Source organism: Euphorbia lathyris, chromosome 3 (genome assembly GCF_963576675.1).
Source record: "Euphorbia lathyris chromosome 3, ddEupLath1.1, whole genome shotgun sequence".
In the NCBI taxonomy this organism is placed as follows: Eukaryota; Viridiplantae; Streptophyta; class Magnoliopsida; order Malpighiales; family Euphorbiaceae; genus Euphorbia; species Euphorbia lathyris.
In genome coordinates, this window is record NC_088912.1 from 62,717,133 (window position 1) to 62,739,762 (window position 22,630).

General features: G+C 35.5%; 2 protein-coding genes and 1 pseudogene across 8 annotated transcripts; 1 reads left to right on the forward strand and 2 right to left on the reverse strand.

Annotated features, from left to right (window-relative positions):
- Positions 1 to 3,041: 3,041 nt before the first annotated feature.
- Positions 3,042 to 10,732, forward strand: LOC136223129 (uncharacterized). 7 transcript variants are annotated; one of them, XM_066010961.1, is made up of 4 exons: positions 3,047 to 3,420; positions 3,643 to 3,912; positions 10,005 to 10,078; positions 10,167 to 10,479. In XM_066010961.1, exons 1-3 carry the CDS (start codon positions 3,219 to 3,221, stop codon positions 10,058 to 10,060), a joined length of 528 nt encoding a protein of 175 aa, XP_065867033.1. In that variant the 5' UTR covers positions 3,047 to 3,218; the 3' UTR covers positions 10,061 to 10,078; positions 10,167 to 10,479. The 7 variants fall into 7 exon arrangements, with proteins under 7 accessions (XP_065867027.1, XP_065867033.1, XP_065867032.1 ...); XM_066010960.1 differs by lacking the exon at positions 10,167 to 10,479 and adding an exon at positions 10,714 to 10,732 and having other exon boundaries at positions 3,048 to 3,420; positions 10,005 to 10,094; XM_066010958.1 differs by having other exon boundaries at positions 3,048 to 3,420; positions 10,005 to 10,094; positions 10,181 to 10,479.
- On the reverse strand, positions 10,703 to 13,106 carry LOC136222697 (uncharacterized; annotated as a pseudogene).
- Positions 13,107 to 16,378: 3,272 nt separating this feature from the next.
- Positions 16,379 to 21,265, reverse strand: LOC136223128 (4-coumarate--CoA ligase 2-like). The gene is made up of 5 exons (XM_066010953.1): positions 20,221 to 21,265; positions 17,248 to 17,446; positions 16,963 to 17,176; positions 16,789 to 16,891; positions 16,379 to 16,712 (listed from the first exon to the last, which is right to left on the reverse strand). Exons 1-5 carry the CDS (start codon positions 21,196 to 21,198, stop codon positions 16,593 to 16,595), a joined length of 1,614 nt encoding a protein of 537 aa, XP_065867025.1. The 5' UTR covers positions 21,199 to 21,265; the 3' UTR covers positions 16,379 to 16,592.
- Positions 21,266 to 22,630: the final 1,365 nt, after the last annotated feature.

A 22,630-nucleotide genomic window follows, 5' to 3' on the forward strand; every position in this document is an offset into this window, starting at 1 on the left:
CCCCCTAAACTTTCAAAGTGTCCTGGTAGCCTCCTAAATTTGCATAAATTGTTCAGTTAGCTCCCCAAACTTGCATAAAATGTAATCAATTAATCACTCGGTTGCAAAAGGGTAAGTTAAATGCGGAATATGTATTCCACGTATCTTAGAATGTTATTACATAATTCAAAAATAGATTAAAAAGGAAGTTATTGCTTGCTCAACTATAAAACTTGTCTTCTCTAATATTAGAACCGCATACCCCGATCTTGATCGTTTTATATTTTTTTAAGACACGTGCAATGCATCTTTCGTATTTAACTTACTTTTTTACAACCGAGTGATCAATTGATGATAAAGATGTATTTATATAATCGTAATTTAAAACGATTGAAGAAGAAGCAAACGTCTTTGCTTGAGGACAAACAAAAGATTAAGTGCATGGGAATTGGTAAGTCCTAAATTTACGTACTTACACATGCATATTCATGTTTATATTAATGCATTTAGCTTAGTTTAGGATAGGGTTTGGAAAGATTTCACTTGTTTGTTCATGATTTATATAGAGATAGGTCTGAAATAGATAAAAACTCAATATGAAGGAATATCAGCAAGAAGCGAGCCAAAGACAGAAAAAATGAGCCAGAATTAGGGCAAAAACATATGTCACGTTCGTGACCTACCTGTCTCGAACGTGACATGCCCGAAATCGACCATTGACAAAAGAACATCTGTCGCGATCGTGACCCATGTTGCGATCGTGACACACAATATTTCCAACTTTGCATAACAAAGCAAAGTCATGAACGTGACACTCCTGTCTCGTTCATGACCGACGTCTTTACTGCAAAAGACATGATTCTTCAGTACAAAAGCATCTCTTTCAACTTGAATCATCATTCTTCTTCACCACGGGCTATGACTCTCCATAACAACACTTGAAGAGTTATCATCTTGAAAAAACACAATCCTTCATCCACTATAAGAAGGATGCTCCTCTCCCCATTCAATATACAACAAGAAAGAAGATAAAAAAAATACAGATTGATACTCTGCAGAAATTCTCAAAAGAAATTTAGAGATAAACTGAAGATATCAAGATACTATAATTTCTAAAGCTTTTATTTCCAGCATTGAAGGAAGCAAGATCGAGAGATACACTTCCTCGAGATACAAGATACAAGATATAAGATACGAGATACAAAAGAAGAAGACGCCCAGAGGCTTGAGATCCTTACAGAGATAGTAAAAGGATTCACAACCCCTATACTCTCATCTGTTACAGTCTTTATTCTATGTATTCTTTACTTTTGGCATATGATTAACTCTGTCAAACACTTGTTTATCAAAATCACAATTTAATCCAATACAAATTATTCTATATTCATCATCTGATTATGTTACTGCTTTAATGAATATTCTAGGGAAATCCATTTAAACAAGACATAGGAATAGTTATCATTTTATGAAGTCAAAAGAGATTCAATTCATACAAGAATAATTGTATCACATAATCTACTTGTTTCGTTTTTAATTCTTAATTCTAATTCACTACGATAGGTCGAGGAATTAGGATTATCTATCTAAAAACATCTAAGTTATTTAATCCTGGATCGAGAGATTGGATTAAATATTCTTATCTGATACAACTGCATCAATATTAAAAGTATTTGCATGTTTATATATAAAAAAATCTGTTTGTATCCCGAGTTATGTACGGAATGGAAATTTAAGAAATCTAACTTAAGTATTATTATTATTATTATCTTTTAAACAAAATTATTTACAAGCTTAATTATTTATTTTCTATAACCAAGAGAAAACGAATTTATAAATTAAATCCGTTATAGTAGTTAATCAACGTTATCTGTGGGAACGATATCTTATTATTACTACAAGCGGAACCGTGCACTTGCGAAATTCGCCTAACATATATGATTCACCTTCTGGAACCGAAATAAACAGATAAAGGAGTTTAAGGGCATTTCTATTCTTTTCCCATTGTTTCCCTTTCTTTTCGTTACCCCTACATGAACTAAACGCTCACTTATTTAGTTTAATTGTGTTTGATAATGGTTTTTTGTTACCCATTTAAATTATTCAATTAAGCTACATATCACTTATTTTGATAAGTCAAAATATTTAATTTAAAATTTTAAGTTAAACATTATCGACTAATATTTTTATATTTTAACACTTATTTTTAATATTTATCAAACACTTATATCATTTAATGGTTTCAGTACCTGTAATATTCAAAACTTAAAATTCAGTACTTATTTTTTCAACACTTAACCTTCAGTTTTATCAAACAACACGTTAGACTTATATATGCTTCTACATGTATCTTAAATATATTAGTTATTTCATTTTTTTTGTGTTTTGAAAATTTAGTACAATGTGCTAAATATTGCTCAAGTTAATTTTAATTTTTGAACTTTTGAAAACTTCAATTTGCCCATATATTATTATAGTATCAATGTGGAATGAAATTAATTAAATTTAATCTATTTAAATTTGATAGGAGTAATATAGTAAAATGCATTATTTTATAAATTTCTCTATCTTATATATCAAATTTGGGATAATAAGTCATTCTATTTTATTTTTATCCATATCTTTATTTCTATTGCAATCTTTATCCCTATCCAACATTTATTCATAAAGAGAAAAAATTACCTTTTGTGATAACTTTTAGATAAAGTAATCTTTAATGACCAAAATGCTCTTGAGGTTCAGGGGAGCTATCAAAGGGTTGTTTTGAGGTTGTCCTGGCCTGACGGGCTGTCCGATGTCAATGGCCGAAGGGCGTTGGGCTCGGGATGAAATATCCGGAGTGGAGGCTATTGAGATACTTTATCACACTTTGTAACCTTTTGTTATAAAAAAATGATCAAAAGTTTTCTTTCAATGCACTAAAACCAGAAGGATTGGAACCTTGTCTTTGAGAGTATTTTTCTACTATTTGCTTTGTCACAAGGAAAAAAAAAACCCTTTAAGTGTTTAGTTGATACTACCTCCTATTTGGCTTTTTAAAGTAGCTTGCCTTTCATCAAAGGGTAGCTAAACCAAACCTTCCCTTTAACTTCTCAAATGATTGGGGACGGCGTCTAAAAGCGATCTGGTGTGGAGTGACCATACACGTGGTCTCTATTTGTTCTTCTCTCTTGTCCAAATACTCATAACAACGAGAAATAAGCTACACGGTAGGAGAAGTTTTCACCCTCTACAGTCCTTCGATGGCTTCGCAGACTATATTTTCCTTATCGCCCCCAATCAATTCATCAGCTTCCTCTTCGCCGTCCAAACTCTCATCGGTTGCTACTCCGCTTGTCGCTTGTCGCTCTCGGTCCGTCTCCTTCCCTCGTCTCCCGATTATAGCTGCTAACTTCTCTTTTAGAGCCAAGTCAAACTCCTCCAGGATCGCCTCCATCCGCTGTGGTAATTTCTCCTTTCGTTCTTCTGCTCTGTGTATCATACATCTATTAAATTCTTATATTACTGGATTTGAGAGTTACACGTTTAATTCGAACTGAATCAACTGAAATTGGGTTCCTTTTCTGTTTTCCTCCTAAATATGGAAAGTTACTTTGATTAGATTTATTAGCGGGGAGAAACTTTTGCAAATTCATTGAGTAATTTGGTGACTGTTGATTCTTACAGCTTTATCTCCTGAGCTGAAAACTACATTGGATAAAGTGGTTACATCGCAGAAAGTTATTCTATTCATGAAGGGAACCAAGGATTTTCCTCAGTGTGGATTTTCAAACACTGTAGTGCAAATTTTGAATTCGTTTAGTGTACCGTATGAAACAATTAATATTCTGGAGAATGAAGTTCTGCGCCAAGGACTGAAGGAGTATGCTAGTTGGCCAACCTTTCCTCAACTTTACATAGATGGAGAATTTTTTGGTGGATGTGATATAACTGTTGGTAAGTTCAACTTTTTCTTTATTATATATTATTACCACTATTTTGAATGATGTCTGTAGTATGCTTTACTTATAGAGATGTCATAATTGAAAGTTTATCTTAACTTTATAGTCTGGATATGGAGAATTTCAATGCTGGTTACTGAAGTGTTTGTTTACCAAGTGTTTTTGGCTAACCTTACTGTTAGAGCATAAGTCAATGTAATTAATGGATAGCATACCTAAGGCTGTTGTAGGGCTGCTAAAGCTGCTGATAGGTCAGTTTGTCTCCTTGATTGAAGGAGAACCTTTTATATATATGTATTGCTCTTAAATAAAATATATCAGTGTAGTTTCTTAATCTACATGGTATCCCATGGATTTCTCTGTATTTTCATGGTCTGTTACATGGTATTAGAGCCTTGTTTTGGGTTTCTGGATTGAGATTCCAGAATTTGTTTTCTACCTTGTGAGCAGAATTTCTGGGTTTGTACTTTTGGGTTGTTTCTTTCAGCAGCATTACTGTTTGCCTTGTGACCAGAGTTTGATTTCACCTCAACGGATTGTCGCTGTTCCTCTATTGCCGCTGTCGCCTCTCTGTTTCCGACCTGTCTGTCCGGTTAGTTTGCCGGTGAAGATCCTTTTGTCAAATCACGTTGCTGGTAGCCTGTTGCATGTTGCTTCGACTGAGTTTTGCTTGTCCGTTTCCGACGAAGCTTGATGTTTCTCTGTCGTCTCTCCCGTTCGATTTGTTCTTCTAGGTTGCGTCTGACAAAATATGTTTTATATTCCAAAGTATCTTGAGTTTCTTGTTTTGAGCTGTATTGTCTTGAAGACTATATTATAAGTATCTACAGCAAGCTGAGCATGATTAAAATCCATGCTTCAGCTTAGAGCATAAGTCAATGTAATTAATGAATAGCATACCTAAGGCTGTTGTCGGGCTGCTAAAGCTAAGCTGCTGGTAGGGTCAGTTTGTCTCCTTGATTGAAGGAGAACCTTGTATATATATGTGTATTGCTCTTAAATAAAATATATCAGTGTAGTTTCTTAAAACTCCGCCTGTGAGGGTCACTTGGTGGCCTTTACAGCCGGTCCCAAGCCCGGACAAAGGAGGAGGGTTGCGGTAGGTTTGTGGCGGCCAGCGTAAAACTTAGCCACATCTTATGACATGAACCATAATATAAATATCGTTGGGGCGTTCCCTACTCAGCGACGCGCTGCACTTCCTAGACCCGGGTGTAGTGATAAATGTGCAAGGGTTGCTAGGTCGTCGCCCCGAAGCGGCGTGCCACCCCAGGACCCGGGGGTGGTGTCAAATATGCAAGGGTTGCGGGTAAATAAGCTAGTCCACGGTAATGGTAGGGGTAGGGGTAAGGGTAGTAGGTTACGCTTTGGGACATGGAACATAGGTTCTTTGACAGGAAGATTAGCTGAAATTGTAGATGTTATGAAGAGGAGGAGAATAAATATATTATGCCTACAAGAAACCAAGTGGGTTGGAGCCAAGGCTAGAGAGATAGCTCCTTGGGGTTATAAGCTTTGGTACTCAGGAAAGGATAAGGTTAGAAATGGAGTAGGTATTCTTATTGATAGGGAGTATATTGATGATGTAGTAGCGGTGTCTAGGAAGAGCGATAGAATTATGAGTGTTAAGCTAGTGATAGGGGATGAGGTTGTGAATGTCATTAGTGCATATGCGCCACAAATAGGATTAGATGTGTCTATAAGACAAGCTTTTTGGGATGACTTAGAGGAAGTGGTGCAACAGGTTCCTAGGGATGAAAAAATGGTACTAGGGGGTGATCTCAATGGACACGTGGGTTCTAGGCGAGATGGGTTTGAGAGTGTTCATGGAGGGTATGGTTTTGGAGATAAGAATGAAGCAGGAAATGATATTTTGGAATTCGCATCAGCCTATGACTTGAGTATCATGAACACATGGTTTATGAAGAGAACATCCCACTTAGTGACTTATCGGAGTGGCGGTAATGCGAGCCAAATTGACTTCTTCTTAGTAAGGAGTGCTTGGAGAAAGAGTTATATTGATTGTAAGGTGATCCCTGGTGAGAGTACGACAACCCAACATAGAGTAGTGGTGATAGATTTTCGAAGTAGGAAATGTATAAGAAAACAAACACCTCAAGTAGAGACTAAGATTAAGTGGTGGAAATTGCAAGGGGAGAATCAACAAAAATTTGTGGATGAGATGACCAAAAAAGATATTTGGACTTGCAATATGGATTCAGATATAGATTCGATATGGAATAAGATGGAGCAGAGTATAAGGGAAGTAGCGAAGGAAGTTCTAGGGGAATCTAAAGGTAGCATGCCACTGGGTAAGGACACATCTTGGTGGACAGAAGAAGTACGACAAGCAGTAAAGAGTAAGAGAGAATCCTATAAACTATTGGGGAAATGTAGGAGTGACGAGAACTACGAAAAATACAAAGAGGCTAAAAGGGAAGTAAAGAAGGTCATACGAGATGCTAGAGCAAAGGTGAATCGGGATCTGTATACAAGATTGGATACGAAAGAAGGGGAAAGAGATATATATAGAATTGCTCGGATGAGAGATAGCAAGACGCGAGATCTCGGAAAAGTTAAATGTGTGAAGGATGTGGACCAGAAAGTCCTAGTTGGAGATAAGGATATCAAGGAACGATGGAGGTCCTATTTTGATGACTTATTTAATGGAGATCGCCAACAAGATGTTGGAGATATAAGTATCCATCACGATATGATAAATCACGAATGCCTGCGGAGAATTCAAAAGGGTGAAGTCAAAATGACATTAAGTAAGATGAAGTTGAAGAAAGCAGTAGGACCTGATGGCATCCCTATTGAGATTTGGAGATGTTTGGGAGAAAGAGGAATCGAATGGTTGACGACGTTCTTCAACAAAATTTGGAGAAACAATAAGATGCCATCAGAATGGAGGAAAAGTACCTTAATCCCTTTGTATAAGAACAAAGGCGATGTCCAAGATTGTGCCAACTATCGGGGAATCAAATTAATGAGTCACACTATGAAACTTTGGGAGCGAGTGATCGAACAAAGGTTAAGGAGGACGGTGAAGATCTCGGAAAACCAGTTTGGCTTTATGCCGGGAAGATCAACTATGGAAGCCATCCATCTAATGAGACAATTAATGGAGCACTATCGAAATAAGAAGAAAGACTTGCATATGGTTTTCATTGACTTGGAGAAAGCATATGATAAGGTACCAAGGGAAGTACTTTGGTGGGCCTTGATAAGGAAAGGCATTTCGCGGAAATATATTGACATCATAAAGGACATGTATGAGGGAGTATGCACGAGTGTACGTACTAGTGTTGGGAAGACTGAAGAGTTTCCTATTACGATTGGAGTGCATCAAGGTTCCGCACTAAGCCCATTTCTTTTTGCCATCGTTATGGATGAACTAACAAGTTCACTTCAAGATGGTATACCATGGTGCATGCTGTTTGCAGATGATATCGTGTTGGTTGATGAGACGAAAGGAGTGGAGAGGAAGTTGGAACTATGGAGACAAACTCTAGAATCTAGAGCTTTAAGTTGAGTCGAAGTAAGACAGAATATTTGGAGTGTAAGTTTAGCGGCCGTAGGAGTAGGGAGGCAGGGACAATCACCCTAGATGGGAGAGTTGTTCAGTCCTCGGATTGCTTCCGGTATTTAGGATCTATTATCCAAACGGATGGAGAAGTAGATGGAGATGTTGCTCATAGGATTAAAGCTGGTTGGTCGAAGTGGAAGAGTGCTACGGGTTTCCTTTGTGATCCCGGCATGCCTAATAGATTGAAGGGAAAATTCTACCGGACGGCAATTAGACCAGCATTGTTATATGGTACGGAGTGTTGGGCAGTGAAACACTGCCACATCCATAAGATGTCGGTGGCGGAGATGCGTATGTTGAGATGGATGTGTGGTCATACGAGAAAGGACCGGGTGCGTAATGAAATAATTAGGACAAAAGTAGGGGTCACATCTATTGAGAATAAAATGAGAGAAAACCGACTAAGGTGGTTTGGCCATGTGAGACGTAGAGCGCTTGATGCGCCGGTTAGGAGAACCGAAGAGTGGCAAAGGGATGTAGTGGTGAGGGGTAGGGGAAGATCTAAGCAAACTTGGAGGAGGGTGATCGAGAGTGATATGAGTTTACTGGGAATTGAGGAAAATATGGTAGTGGATAGGACGGATTGGAGGGAGCGAATCTGTGTCGCTGACACGACTTGACTTTCACGGTTTTATATGATGGTTCATGTTAGCCGACCCCGAATCATTTCGGGACTAAGGCTTTGTTGTTGTTGTTGTTGTTGTTGTTGTAGTTTCTTAATCTACATGGTATCCCATGGATTTCTCTGTATTTTCATGGTCTGTTACACTTACATCCAGTCCGGGCATGTGGATTCTTGTTCTTTGCCCATAGCATGGAAGTTTTAAGTTATGTTTCTGCAATAACCTGTTTGGATCAGCAACATTAACAAGTGATAAGTTTCTGCTGAGGGATAAGTACTACTGGAAATCAGAATACCATTTGAGCAAAATTTAAGAGGTCTTTGAAGTTTTACATATAATAGATGATGGATTAGGAACGACCATGACTTTCTAGTTGCTGAGTAATGGACAGTTCTTTCTGGAATGCTGCTCCATTCTTAGCAATATAAGATACGTGAAGAAATGAGCTTTAAGTAGTAGTAATGCTTAATTCAGCTTTTATATAAATGATACAGATCATGCTATGAATGACAATGTGTTACCAACCTAACTGGTCCAAGGTCCTGGAAATTGGAACGTATATACTAGGAGAAATAAGAAATTACAAGGAGAGTGATAGAGAATGTGACAGATAACACTTTATCGGAATTAAGGACAGTAAAGGAATAAAAGGTATTAATTTAGGGGTTAGTGTGAGTATAGGGTGAGTACTACGTAGTATATATAGTTGCTTTATGAAAGGAGAGAGGAAGCAGGGAGATTATTCATTTGGGTATTGCTGCTAGGAGAAAGGGATCATTCCCTGGGCTGTGCTTCAGCATAGATTTATCATTTTCTTTTGTTTGTCTTCTTGTGTTTGTTTAGAGTTGTCCATACTATATCACTTTTCCTATTCTTCATCTGTTTCTGTATTCTATTTATTGGCTTGATTTGTGTTTGTTGAGGTTTCTCATCAGAGAGAGTATCTCATGTGATGTGACAACAATGGGAATTAGTTATGGGAAAATTACAAAAATGGGCTAATTTGAAAGCCCATTTACATATTAGTTATTCTGGCACTAGTACTAAGGGATGAGCTGGAGGTCCGGAGCATACTAGGTGAGAGTATTTGAGAAGCGTTTGGAGGAGGAGAGGCATGTTCTTGTATTATTCTCAGTTGCATTAGTATAGGCTCTACTGGGTAGAGAGAGAACTTTTTTGGGGGTTTGGGTTTATCACTCAGTCCATTCTATCTTCTCTCATTTATAGTCTTATTATCTTGTTATTGTTTGCCGAAGTTCTTTTCTTATGCATATGCTGGAGAGAAGTATCAATGAACATTTTTTAGTCCCTTCACTTCTGTTTATTTTGTCTATTGCTTGTGCTGTGTGCTGGTTGAGATTGTTTGTCAGTAAGACACTACAAAAGTAAACCTTACCCATGTTTTAAACTTGAGTAGTTAGTTAGTACTTAGTGGGAATTATTCCTTCCTGTCTCGTGTAGTTGAGGTTTGTCAGATGAAAATGAAATGTTTCATGAACAGATTTAGCAGATGTTTTCAGTTTTTGAGGGGATTAAGAAAGTTTGCTCTTCTTGAGAATGTTTCTCTTTATTTATCTCTTAGGTGTTCATTGACTCATTGCATAGTGTAACTAATGTTGGTATGGCATGTGAATGAGCAACGTTAATGCGAACCTATGTGATATGTTAATGATGAGCATCTAGTTCAAAGGTCACCTTATGTTTTTTTTGGAGTTCAATCGTTTGACCAGATCTCGTCTATTAATTATTTAAAGTTTACACTGAAAACTTTACATTGGCATGCTGTAGCTATTCAATCTGAATAGATGAAGTGTCATTACATTTATAACTATTATTGTTTACTGCTTGAGATGTTAATCTTCGATTGATCTGCAGAGGCATACAAGAGTGGAGAATTGCAAGAATTATTGGAGAGAGCAATGTGCTCGTGATTCTTTTTGATGTGGAAGGTTGTTCTACTTATTGGTATGTTTATTGTACCTAGCTTACAGGCAGTCCAAGTAGTTTCTGTCAGCTAAACGATCACCATATTTACAGGATCTTTTTTTCAGTAGTTGGGATTTGCATTATGGGCGGACAACATTAGCTGGTTGAGACATTGGTTGTCAACTGCAGATGTTCTCTCTCAAATGAATGGATGTATCTGATAAAATTCTATTAGTAATGTCTTATAATTTAATTTAAGGTACAGAATAGAAGAATTAATGATTAGGTGCTCTTTTTGAAATTGTTTTTGTATATCAGCCAGCATTGAACCATATCTTCATGTTTTCCGTTATTTTCAAGTGTATTTTACTGGGGAAGATGCTTCTCATGACTTTATGAATTAAGTTCTCCCTATCTAACACCATCACAACTTCTATCGAAAAACAATCTCAAAAATGCTAAATATTGGGATGAAATCATGTACAAAATATGTATATAACGTCATTCATAAATGAATAAGACAATTACATTCTTGAGAATAAAAGTAATGGGCAAATTTGATAGCCCTTTCTTGTTATTAGAGCAGTAAAGACATGCTCGATTAGTATATAAATGTTTATATGTTACATCCTTTAATTAGGAATGAATTAAATTGCAGCAAGTGCAGGTTTGGTCTGAAACCTGCAAGCTCTGCAACGAGGTGAGAACAAAGATGGAGTCTGGTATTTATCCTCACCACCCATAACAGGCATTGGCACTCCAGTCTTAGCAGGACTAACATAATCACGCCTGTAAGTTTTCCCCAAAATTCCTTCAACAAGATTAGATAAGTTATTGAACTTGAACTGTGTCTCCAAATGAGCAAATGCATCGTTTTCTGGCAATTCATACTTGTGAACTATGTTTTCCCATTTCCCAATTGGCCTCACCTTTATATCCCTTTCTACTAGACCTTCAACTTTCACTGTTATACTGTTTCTATCATCTGTTCTTTCCACTTGAACTTTTCTTTCATTTCCCCATTCCGCTTCCCCATCGACGGGAATGTACATTTCTTTCCCGTCCCACCTCACGCTCAGGGCATCGATGTCATGGCTCCATTGGGAAACCTTGTTTGCTGAAATGACAAGGTTGTGATCGTCGAACATGACATTCAGTGCTTGAACTCAGGTGAAGTCCCTAGTTCTTCCTTGAGGTCTCGTTCCTATGAAGTGGGCATTGATCTGAATTTGGTCGTCTGAGATTACTGCAAAGTTTCCTCCTTTTGCTCCATGGAAGTAGAACATAACACCATCTCCACCTACAAACCTAGGATCATAGCATAGAGATCCATATCCGTTGCAGTTTGGTTTTCTCCCTGAAATTACACTAAGGGGGTGTTTGGTAGCTGCTTTTCGACCTCCTGTTTGCCTTTTCACTTTGAAAAGGAGAGTTTAAGGTGTTTGGTTAGACACCTCCTGTTTGCCTTTTGCAGCCGAAAAGTAGCTTTTTATAAAAGCAGGGACTCCCTGCTTTTTGGAACAACAGCCTTTTCAAACAGCAAACAGCAAACCGTAACAGGAAACAGCAAACAGCAGATAAAACAAACGGACCCTAAATATAAATGTCAAGTTGTCAACCCTTCCCTTTCCTATAGCCAGCCATAAGGTCCTTCATTTTCATATGGACAACCAATCAATAAAAGCCAAAATTAGTAGAAAGCTATGTTACATGGAAACAAATAAGATAGGAAAACTGAAACGGAAACAGACTTCGAGAAACAATATTTGTTAAAAATACAGGAAATACAAACGTGGAGGAAACGTGTAAACAATTAAAAAATGGTATATCTATAAATTTCAAAAAGTATAAGGATGTATGTTCACTTCTTTTTATACATGCATAATTTTTTTTTTTTTTTTTTGCATAGGAGTCATATAATAGAGGGAAAAAAGAGATTTTTTTTTTTTTTTTTTTTTCATTTTGAAAACTTCTAGAAGATTATCTAGAAAGCATTAAGAATTTACTGAACATGTACTTCTGAAAACACATTGCATACTAGGAAATAGGTTTCTACAATTTTTTGAAAGTTATGGTTTCTGAAACGTTTTGAAACACCTTAAAATCAAAATTTCCGTTGAGCATGGATAGAATTTAAAGAAAGAGCAGGAGACTTACACTTGCAAGTGGCCTCACATTTGCCACTGCAGTCAATATGGCAACCCTTGTTTTTCTTGTTATGTTTGGGTTTTTTTATTGCTAAATTTAGTTAGATCGAAAATATTCTCTCTTCTTGATTGATAACAGATTACACAGAATAACTATTTATACAGGGAATGATAACAGAATTGCCACATCAGCTAACAACCTAACTGACTGCTAACGACCTAACAACCTTTATGATCAGCTACATAACAATCTACTTTATTAGTGTGATCTGCATCCTTTATTCCAACAGTCTCCCCTCAAAATGAAAGAGAGATTTGTTTGCTACAATATCAATCAACTAACTTCATCTTGGCCAATGCATACTTCATTTGATTAGAAGTAAGTGGCTTGGTAAGCAAATCTGCTACCTGATGTTGTGAATCAATGTAAGGGGTCTGAGAAATCCCATGTCTAGGTATTCTCTCACAATGTGGCAGTCAATATCAACATGTTTAGTCTTTTCATGAAAGACTGGATTTGCTGCTATGTGTATCGCGACTTTGTTATCACAAAACAAAGGTATTGGCTGTAATGAAGTTATCTGAAATTCACTCAGCACATATGTAAGCCATTTGAGCTCGCAAACTGTAGTTGCCATGACTCTATATAATCAGCTTCGGCAGATGATTTGCTCACTGTCCCTTGTTTTTTAGCTTTCCAAAGCACAACTGAATCTCCCAAGAATATGCAATATCATGTAACTGATTTTCGGGTGTCCCTACAACGTGCCCAATCTGAATCACAGTAAGCTATGAAATTGAAATCACTAGCAGAAGAGTAAAATAATCCCTTGTGAGATGTGCCTTTGAGGTATCTCAGCACATGTAGAGTTGCATCTATGTGAAAAACAGTAGGCTTACTCATAAATTGACTGAGTTACTGTGTGACATAAGAGATATGTTATCGTGTGAATCCGAGATAAAGAAGTCAGCCAATGAGTCTTCTGTATTGATCAGGTTTGTCATAAGCTTTTCCCTCATCTGTAAACTGTGAATTTGCTGGAAAAGGATTGGATGCCTCCTTTGCATCTTGTAACCCAATGTCTTTCAGCAAATCAGTGATATACTTCTTTTGACTCACCAAAATACCCATCTCTGTTCTTGCTAACTTAATACCTAGAGAGAATTTAGCGATCCCCAAATCTTTGATTGTAAATGCTTTATCCATGGCCTTCTTAACATTTGAAATCAATCCTTCGGGAGTTCTAGTAAGTAATACATCATCAACATAGACGATTATAGCCACAAAATCATGGATAGTGCTTTTAGTAAACAGGCAATAATCATGTATGGACTTTTTGAACCCCAAACTTAGCAATAACTGTGAGAAAACCTTGTTCCATTGCCATCCAGCCTGCTTAAGCCCATATAACGACTTTGTAAGCTTGCAAACCATGCCATTAGGGACTTTATAACCAGTTGGAGCTTCCATGTAAAGTTCCTCATCAATAGTGCCATGGAGATAGGCATTGTTAATGTCAACTTGATAAATGGTCCACTGTTTGGCAGCAGCTATGGCCAAAAACAATCTGACCATAACCACTTTGGTAACAGGAGAGAAGCTATCATGATAGTTAACACCAAACTATTGACTGTACCCTCGAGCAACAAGTCTAGCTTTGAAACGTTCAACAGTCCCATTTGGCTTATATTTGACTCGAAATATCCATATGCAAATAATCGCTTTCTTGCCTTTAGGTAAAGGAACCAACTCCCAGGTGTCATTGTTGTGTAAAGCTTGAATTTCCTGATCAATAGCTTGGAGCCATCTAGAATCCTGTTTAGCTTCTTCGTAAGTAACTGGTTCTCTGATTTTCTCTACATGAGTAGAAAAAGTTGTATGAGATGTGGTGAATGGAAAACACTGATCATCAGCAGCACGATTTGTAACAAAATCTGATAGCCAGTTTGGCTTCTTGCTGGTTCTACTCGACACTCTAGGAAGAATTGAAGGATTTGGAGCAATAGATGTAGAGTTTTGAAGATCTTGATCATTAGGTGATGAGGTTTCAGTATTAATTGAGGTTGAAACAGATGGAATTTCGATTGAAGAGTTGAATGAAGGTGAATTGAGCATAATTTGTAATGGATCAGAATTATCTGATGTAGGATCAGAAGTATCCACATCTGATCTACCTTCTTCTTCATCAATGGTATTGTGCTCAATTGAAACTTCAGGTGCGTCATCGTTCAGACTTGTGTTATCATGAAAATTGTCGATATTGTCGTCTGCTTCATTATGCAGGCATATATTATCCTGTCATGGAACCATTTGAACAAAAAGCTTAAGCTAATAGTTAAGACCTAATTATAGAACTTATATTAGTCTTTGACACACCCCTACACGTGAACGCCCCTTGTGCTTGAAGCGTGTATAACACAGACCCATCCCATCATGTGTTTAAATTCATCAATAAATGAGGTTGTCAGGATTTGAACGTCTTTAACCAAACGGTCGAGGGTTCGAATATTCACAACCTCTTTTATTGGTGAATTTAAACACATGGTTGGATGTGTCTGTGTTGTACACGCTTGAAGCCCAAGAAGCATTCACGTGTGGGGGTGTGTCAAAGATTAATATAAGTTCTATAATTGGGCCTTAACTATCAACTTAATTTCTGACAATCACCATCATTATCGTCATCTTGATGATTCAAATATCTGCTGAATTAATTAGTCCGAATCTTGTGAATAGAGTAAAATTTGATGTTCAATTTGTTTTGGCTTAATAGCTCCGCCACCCCCCGAACTTGTCCCATTTTGTCACTTAGCCTCCTCTACTTAGTGGCCAACCTATCAGCCCCCTCGACTAAAAAAATGTCATATATTTGGCCCATTTTGTGCCTATATGACATTGAGTACACATCCTAAGACACCGTCTGTATCCATTACAATACACCTTCATTCATTGCTTTGAAGCAAACATAAAAACCTAAGGGGCACGAAGTGTCACACTTGGTGACTTGAGGGGAGTAATAGGATGAACTAGATGATTTGAAGGGGCTAATCAATGCTATGTAGGTACATAAAGGGGGCACAACGTGTTACATTTGTTGAGTTGAAGGGGCTAATAGGTTGGCCACTAAGTAGAAACGGCTAAGTGACAAAATGGAACAAATTTAGGGGGAGGCAGAGGTATCAAGCCATTTATTTTTGCAAAACACTATGCAATTCCAAATACACAACCATTCATGTGTATTTAAATGGGGGATATTATTGTTTAATATATCAACAATCATTACATTTCTTGTAAATGAAGAGGATTAAATGGAGGATGTTATTTAATATTTCAGCCAATCATTATCTTTTTCGAAAATTAAGAACATTAAATGCAGGTAGCACTTGTTTAGACGGGAGTCTGGATGTGCAATTCTTCCCGCCGAAATCTGCATAAAGGGGTGCCAAACTATATAGGGTATTTATGAAAGTCATTTTTGTTGCATTAAATTTTTTGACGCTATATTGCGTCAAACATCATTACCGTTAATTAATTAGTTAATTATAAAAACGTGTGGAAATTGAAAAGGAAGAGAATGTTACACAATTGAAATTAGAGGAAGCATCAAAACGAAGTTAATAAGGAGTTAATAGACGTGGGAAAGTGGGAAAAGTTGATGTGAACAATAAGCAGTTGATTATCATAGATAATTATTAGGAGAATGAAGATTCCTATGGTTATTGGACATGCAATAATAGCAATTATTCACTTGCCTATAAACGAGAGTTCTTGGTAGAAAAATGATCCAAAAAAATTGGACACCAAAAAGAAAACGTCATTAATGTCAAATTCCTAGTTTTTAATCCTTAGTTTTTTAAATTAGAAAACTCGCGGTTTCTTGCAAGAATTTGTTTAGTTTTACATTTTCCTTTTTAATTCCAAATCTCAGCAACTTTATTTTCTAAGTTTATAAGTTCTTAATTTCAATTCTTCGAGCATTCATTTTCAATTCATTATTGTATTGTTTAATTGAGTCATTTTCTTTTCGAAATTAATTACAAAACTATTTTTTCATCGTTTTAGCTTTTAGATTCGTTTGATAGTAAAGTTAAACACATTTAGTTTTGCAATTTTTCATACAAAATTACCAGCGACACACTGAATTTTAAAAAAAGACTCATTGGATTTCAAACACTGGATGAGTTTTAGTATGGAAGTATTATTGGCATATTAATAACATGAGACAATATGTTCATTTTTCCAAAGACATAAATCAGCACGGTATCAAATATATATGTTTGATGGAGTACATTATATATATATATATTGAAACATGTTGCATTTGCCCCATTGTTAGTTGGGGGGTTTGGAATTTTACAAATAAATAAGAAGAGCCGAGCGTGAGCATGGTGTTTAAGTTTGAGAAGTAACTGCCAGTTTTTCTCGTAAAATTTTCCTTAAAATTTTGCCTGATGGTGCTTTTGGAATTACTTGTGTGAAGAATACACTTTTTATTCTTTTGTAAAACACCACCTGCAATGCATGATCCATCGTCAATAACTACAAAATTAAACTGAGCAAAGAGATGATTAAAATAAATGTGACATACCTGTTTGGATATGTACTGCTTAATTTCGTCCTCTGTAATACTTGACTCCTCAGATCTTACAACAAATGCAACTGGCACTTCTCCAGCACTTTCATCTTTCATCCTGAATATTCAAATCATATATGACGAACTGAATTTGATTATTATATTGACATATGAAAATGTAAAACTTACGCCACAACAGCAGCATCAGATATTTGAGGATGAGCTAAGAGCATGGCTTCAAGCTCAGCCGGGGCCACCTGATAGCCTTTGAACTTGATCAATTCCTTCAACCTATCCACAATGAAGAGCTCATCATCATCGTCAATGAACCCAATATCACCTGTATGTAACCATCCTTGTTTGTCTATGGTTCTTGTTGTCGCCTCAGGATCATTAAGATATCCTGCAAACATACATATACTTATAAGTATATTTTCAAATTCAAACAATAGCAAGTAAATGAATGGAATTTACCTTTCATGATTTGATCTCCTCGAATGCAAATCTCTCCTGCCTGGTTTCTAGGAAGTGAGAGTCCAGTTTCGGGGTCAACAATCTTCATTTCTGCATTCCTAACCACTGTACCACATGCCCCTGCTTTTATCTCAAATGGCTCTTTAGCAAATGCCAAGCACATCGCTAGCACAGGCCCTGCCTCCGTCATTCCATACCCCTGTCATATTTTCACATTATTATTTCCTCTTTCAAAACATAAATAATACTTGCGAAACTCATTCATATTTTTTCAACAACTCTATGTACTTTGATTTCAACTTAATTACATCTTCTCTTCTTATATATAGGATAATCTAACTTCTAATTAACAACTATATAAATAATTTCAGATGCCAACCAATTAAATTGGTAAAATCGTTAAGGGTAAAATTTAAAAAAAAAAAACACCATGTGGTTTTGGCCATTTGTAAACAAGTTGCCAAATTTTAAAACTGGACAAACAAAGGTATGTAAACCATGTGGTGAATGTTGTTATCAAATAAAGGATTTTTAAGTTATTTTAAGAAGAGATTACAAAAAAAAAAAAAGAGTAAAAAAAACACACAAAAAAAAATCCGACGTTTGTTCTTTATACAATTTTAAACATCGGGCAAAAACCATAATTTTTTTGGCACTTTATCCAATCTTTAACTCCACGTTAATCCATGTTTTACTGTTAAAACTTAAGACTAATCAGATAAATTTTCAAATGAATGCGTGCACTAAAAGTGGTTAAAAACAATTTTCATTCAAAACAATTTTTAATTACTGTTATTTTTAGATAGGTGATGTGTTGTATTGTACTAGTAGACTTTCTCAATATTTTAAACAGAGGTAGACTAGAGTAATTTATGGCCACATATGACAGTCTGGCATCTATTATTATTAATTTTTGGGTTAATTTCAAATATAACCCCTATGGTTTCAAGTTTTGTCAAATAAATACATGTGGTTTGATTTTGAGCAAATAAATATCTGTGGTATGCTTCGTTTTTCAAAAACGCGGAAACGGTAAAGACACCGTCTATATGCTGACGTGGCCAAGGGTAATTTAGTCAATAAGAGTTAATTTCAAATAAATTGTTGTGGTTTGCGTGTTTTTTTATAAATAGATACCTGTGGTTTGCATATTTTTACAAATAGATACCCGTGATTTGGATGTTTTTGCAAATAGGTATCCGTGGTATAACAAACCATAAATAAATGCTTAATTTAGGCAAATATTGTGGTTTGTTATACCACGGGTACTTATTTGCCTAAATTAAGCGTTTGTTTATGGTTTGCTATACCACGGGTATTTGTCTATATTAAGCTTTTGTTTATGGTTTGTTATACCACATGTACCTATTTGCAAAAACATCCAAACCACGGGTACCTATTTGCAAAAATATCCAAACCATAGGTACCTATTTGCAAAAAAACACGCAAATCACAGCAATTTATTTGAAATTATCTCTTATTGACTAAATTACCTTCGGCACGTCAGCATATAGACGGCGTCATCATCCGTTTCCGCGTTTTTGAAAAACGAAACATACCACAAGTATTTATTTACTCGAAATCAAACCACATGTATTTATTTGCTAAAATTTGAAACCACAGGTATTATATTTATATTTGAAATTAACCCTTAGTTTTTAATCATTTGAAACACATGCCAACGCGCAAAATCCACGGTCAAGTTCAGCCACCAAACCCAAGCTACTTTCTATCTTTAATTTCATTTTTTTTTTTTTTGATAAAAATATCTTTAATTTCTTTAGTCTCCGGATAAAATAAAAATATAGGAAATGAAAAGGAAAAGAATATACTATAATATTATTAATAAAATTAATTATATATATCTGTTACGCCCAGGGGCGGATCTAGGAGGGGTAAGGGAGGGTCTTCCGACCCTCCGACCCTCCGGAACACCCTTGACGAATAGTGGTTCAGTCTCGAGAAGCCCTCCAAAATAGTTAAAATTAATACTTATAATATAGAATGTGATTATATAACATGAAATTAAGTTTGCATAGTTGGTTGTATTGATAATTAAAGACATCTCTATATCCAAGTGGTCTTGTGTTCAAATCTCTCTCTCTTCACTTTTTATCTCATTATAATCCTAATATGATAGCAACACCAGTATATATATTTCCCTTGATTTCTTTGTATTATTCCTCTAATTAATTTACTCTTTTTATAAGAATTAATTGAATTTTTTAATATTAACAACACTTAATCACCAAATATTCGGCCGTATTAGTGTTTTGGTAAAATTATATTGAAATATTGTTGTTAATATGTGAAAGGTCTAATATGAGCATGCTTTAAATTAATCAACAAATAAATTATAAAATAAAAAATGTATTACACAAATTAATAAAAATAATCTAAATAAATAATTTAAAATAATTTGTTTAACGCAATAAACCTTATGTTATAGAAATAAAAACAATGTTAAAAAATAGATATTTTATGAAAATAAAAAAAATAATTTTGTCAATAACAAATAACTATAAATATTTGTTTATAAAAAACTTCAAAACGTTATAGTTTTGATAGAAAATGTTAAATACTATTGTTATATAAACCTAACAAAATATTACATTTTTTTGCGAAATGACCGGTTAAGATTATTAAACTTTAAAATACTTTAAATTTAACGGTGATAGACCAACATTGGCATCCATATAAACAGTAGGTTGCTAAGATAGAATCGTATTTTTGATCCAACTTACTTTTTTTTTTTTTGGCATATTCTATTCCACCGGTATCATAATATTTAATGACATTTGCAACTTGTCTTAAATGGAATCGTTTTTATTTACAGACCAATTCTGATTCTGAATAAGTCTAACTCCTTATTTTAATGTGCAGTTATTTCTTAATTCCATTGTTGGCAGTTCAAGATTAAAAGTATCAAATATAATTAAAATTAAATTTAAGAGGGATCCCAGCAAGCCATACCTGACCAAGAACAGCTCTAGGAAACTTGGATCTTACAGTATCTTCAAGCTCCTTACCCAAGGGCGCGGCGCCGGACTTAAGCATCCTTATCGACGACAAATCATACTTTTCCGCTTCCGGCGACTTGGCAATATTCAGTACTACCGGCGGCACAATTGGAAGAACAGTAACCTTATATTTCTGAATGAGCTGCAACAGCGAATTAATGTCAAACTTGGGCATGATCATAATTGCAGCTCCAACTCTCAATCCACACAGCATTATTGAATTCAGAGCATAGATATGAAACATCGGCAGCACACACAAAATCACATCTTCGCTGTGGAAATACAAATTCGGATTTTCTCCATCCACTTGTTGACCCACGCTTGAAACCAGTCCTTTGTGAGTCAACATAACCCCTTTCGGCAATCCAGTTGTCCCGGAGGAGTACGGAAGCGCCACCACGTCATCCGGTGAGAATTCTACGCTCGGTAATTCAGATTCGTCGGAGTTTTCCAGCTCCGAGAAATGAAAGCAGCCGTCTGGAGCAGAGTCGATACAGATGATTTTGACATTTTCCAAATCCTTGACTTTTTCGGCATAAGCGGCTTGTGTAATAATTAGCTTGGTGTTTGATGCTATAGCTTGCTTAGCTATCTCAGCCGGAGTAAACAGAGGGTTGGCTGCGGTGGCAATTGCGCCGCGAAAGGAGGCGCCGAGGAAGGCAAGGACGAACTCTGGACAATTGTGTAATAGAAGCATGATAACTTGTCCTTGTTTAATTCCGAATTTGTGGAGACCAGAAGCGACTCTTCTTGATGTAAGCTCAACCTCTGCGTATGTATAGATTTGGCCAGTTGCGCCATTGATTAAACAAGTGTTGGATGAATGGTTAGCAATATTTTGGAAAATGTATGAATGCAGAGGAAGATGGTTGGGGATGTAGATGTCAGGAAGCTTGGATCGGAAGATGATTTCTTCTTGTTTGGTTTCCATTGCTGCAGATTCGAAGTTGGGAGGAAGGAAGAAAAGAGGGACTCTCTATCTGTTTGAGGATTTCGGAGTTCCCTCTGAGAAAGCAAGAGGATAACGGCTTACATTCATATAGAAATTTTGGGGTCGGATCGGATCGGAGATGGTTGGTGAAAGGACAAAATGGGTATTGTCAATGTGGGACAGGGTAAAATAGAGATTATGTTGGATTTACAAATAATTTTTATATATATGGATGATATGCAATTATAAACTTCTAATTAATGTCACTTCTATATTTAACTGGCAAATTTAATCTTAACGTTTTAGAAAAAATATAAATTTAACTTCAACGTATAAAATAATATAAATTTAACATTAATTTTTCTGAATAATATCAATTTTAGCTCTACGTTCCTAAAATTTAAAAAATACCGGGTTGTCGGTTATTTAACAATCACATCGGACATCCTAAATAAATTTATCGATAAATTGAAGTAGTTTCATATATTTTTTATTGGCTATTTATAACTATATTAGTAACACATTAAATATTTTAAGAGAGTTTTTTCATAATTGTATTAACAACATACTAAATATCTTAAAAATAATTGATGTTTGGAATTCTGAAGTACAGTAAAGACAAATTAGTTTTTTCAAATTTTTGATAATGTATAACTAAAATGAATCTTTTTCAAAAGCGTTAGGATTAAATTTACACTATTTTGTATGTTAGACTTATTTTTTTAGAGCATGTATATTAGAATTAAATCTCCATTTTCCCTAAAATATTAGAGCTAAACCCTAATTTAAATTATTCATTATATAAAATAAAATAGTATATATTTACAATAATAAATAAAGGTATTAATGGTTAATTAATCGCTCATTAATAATATTTAATATGTTTTTTTAAAGAACAATATTTAATAGGTTAACTATTAAACTAAAACAAACCAATTTTTTTTTATCAATAATATTTTTTAATATGTTTTTTTAAAGAATAATATTTAATAGGTTTACCAATCAAATGGTACTGTTTGCGAAATGAAGGTGTAAGTAAGGTAATAGAGAATGCTCCAGATAATAATCAATTGACTTCTCACAAAATTCAAACGGCAATTATAGAAACCTGTGCATTAGAGACTAAAAAACTTATACTCAATGAGATCGGGGATAAATTCTTTACTCTTTTGATTGATGAAGCCCGATATTGTTCAGTTAAGGAGCAGATGGCTGCGGTTTTGAGATTTGTGAATGATCATGGAGAAGTCATGGAACGGTTTCTTGGATTAGTGCATGTTGGTGAGACATCCGCACGGTGTTTGAAAAAAGCGATTGATGCATTATTTGCTGTGAATAGATTGTCAATTACGAGGCTTATATGATGAAACTTCTAATATGCGTGGTGAGTTTCATGGACTAAAAGCATTTTTTTAAATGAAAACAAGAATGC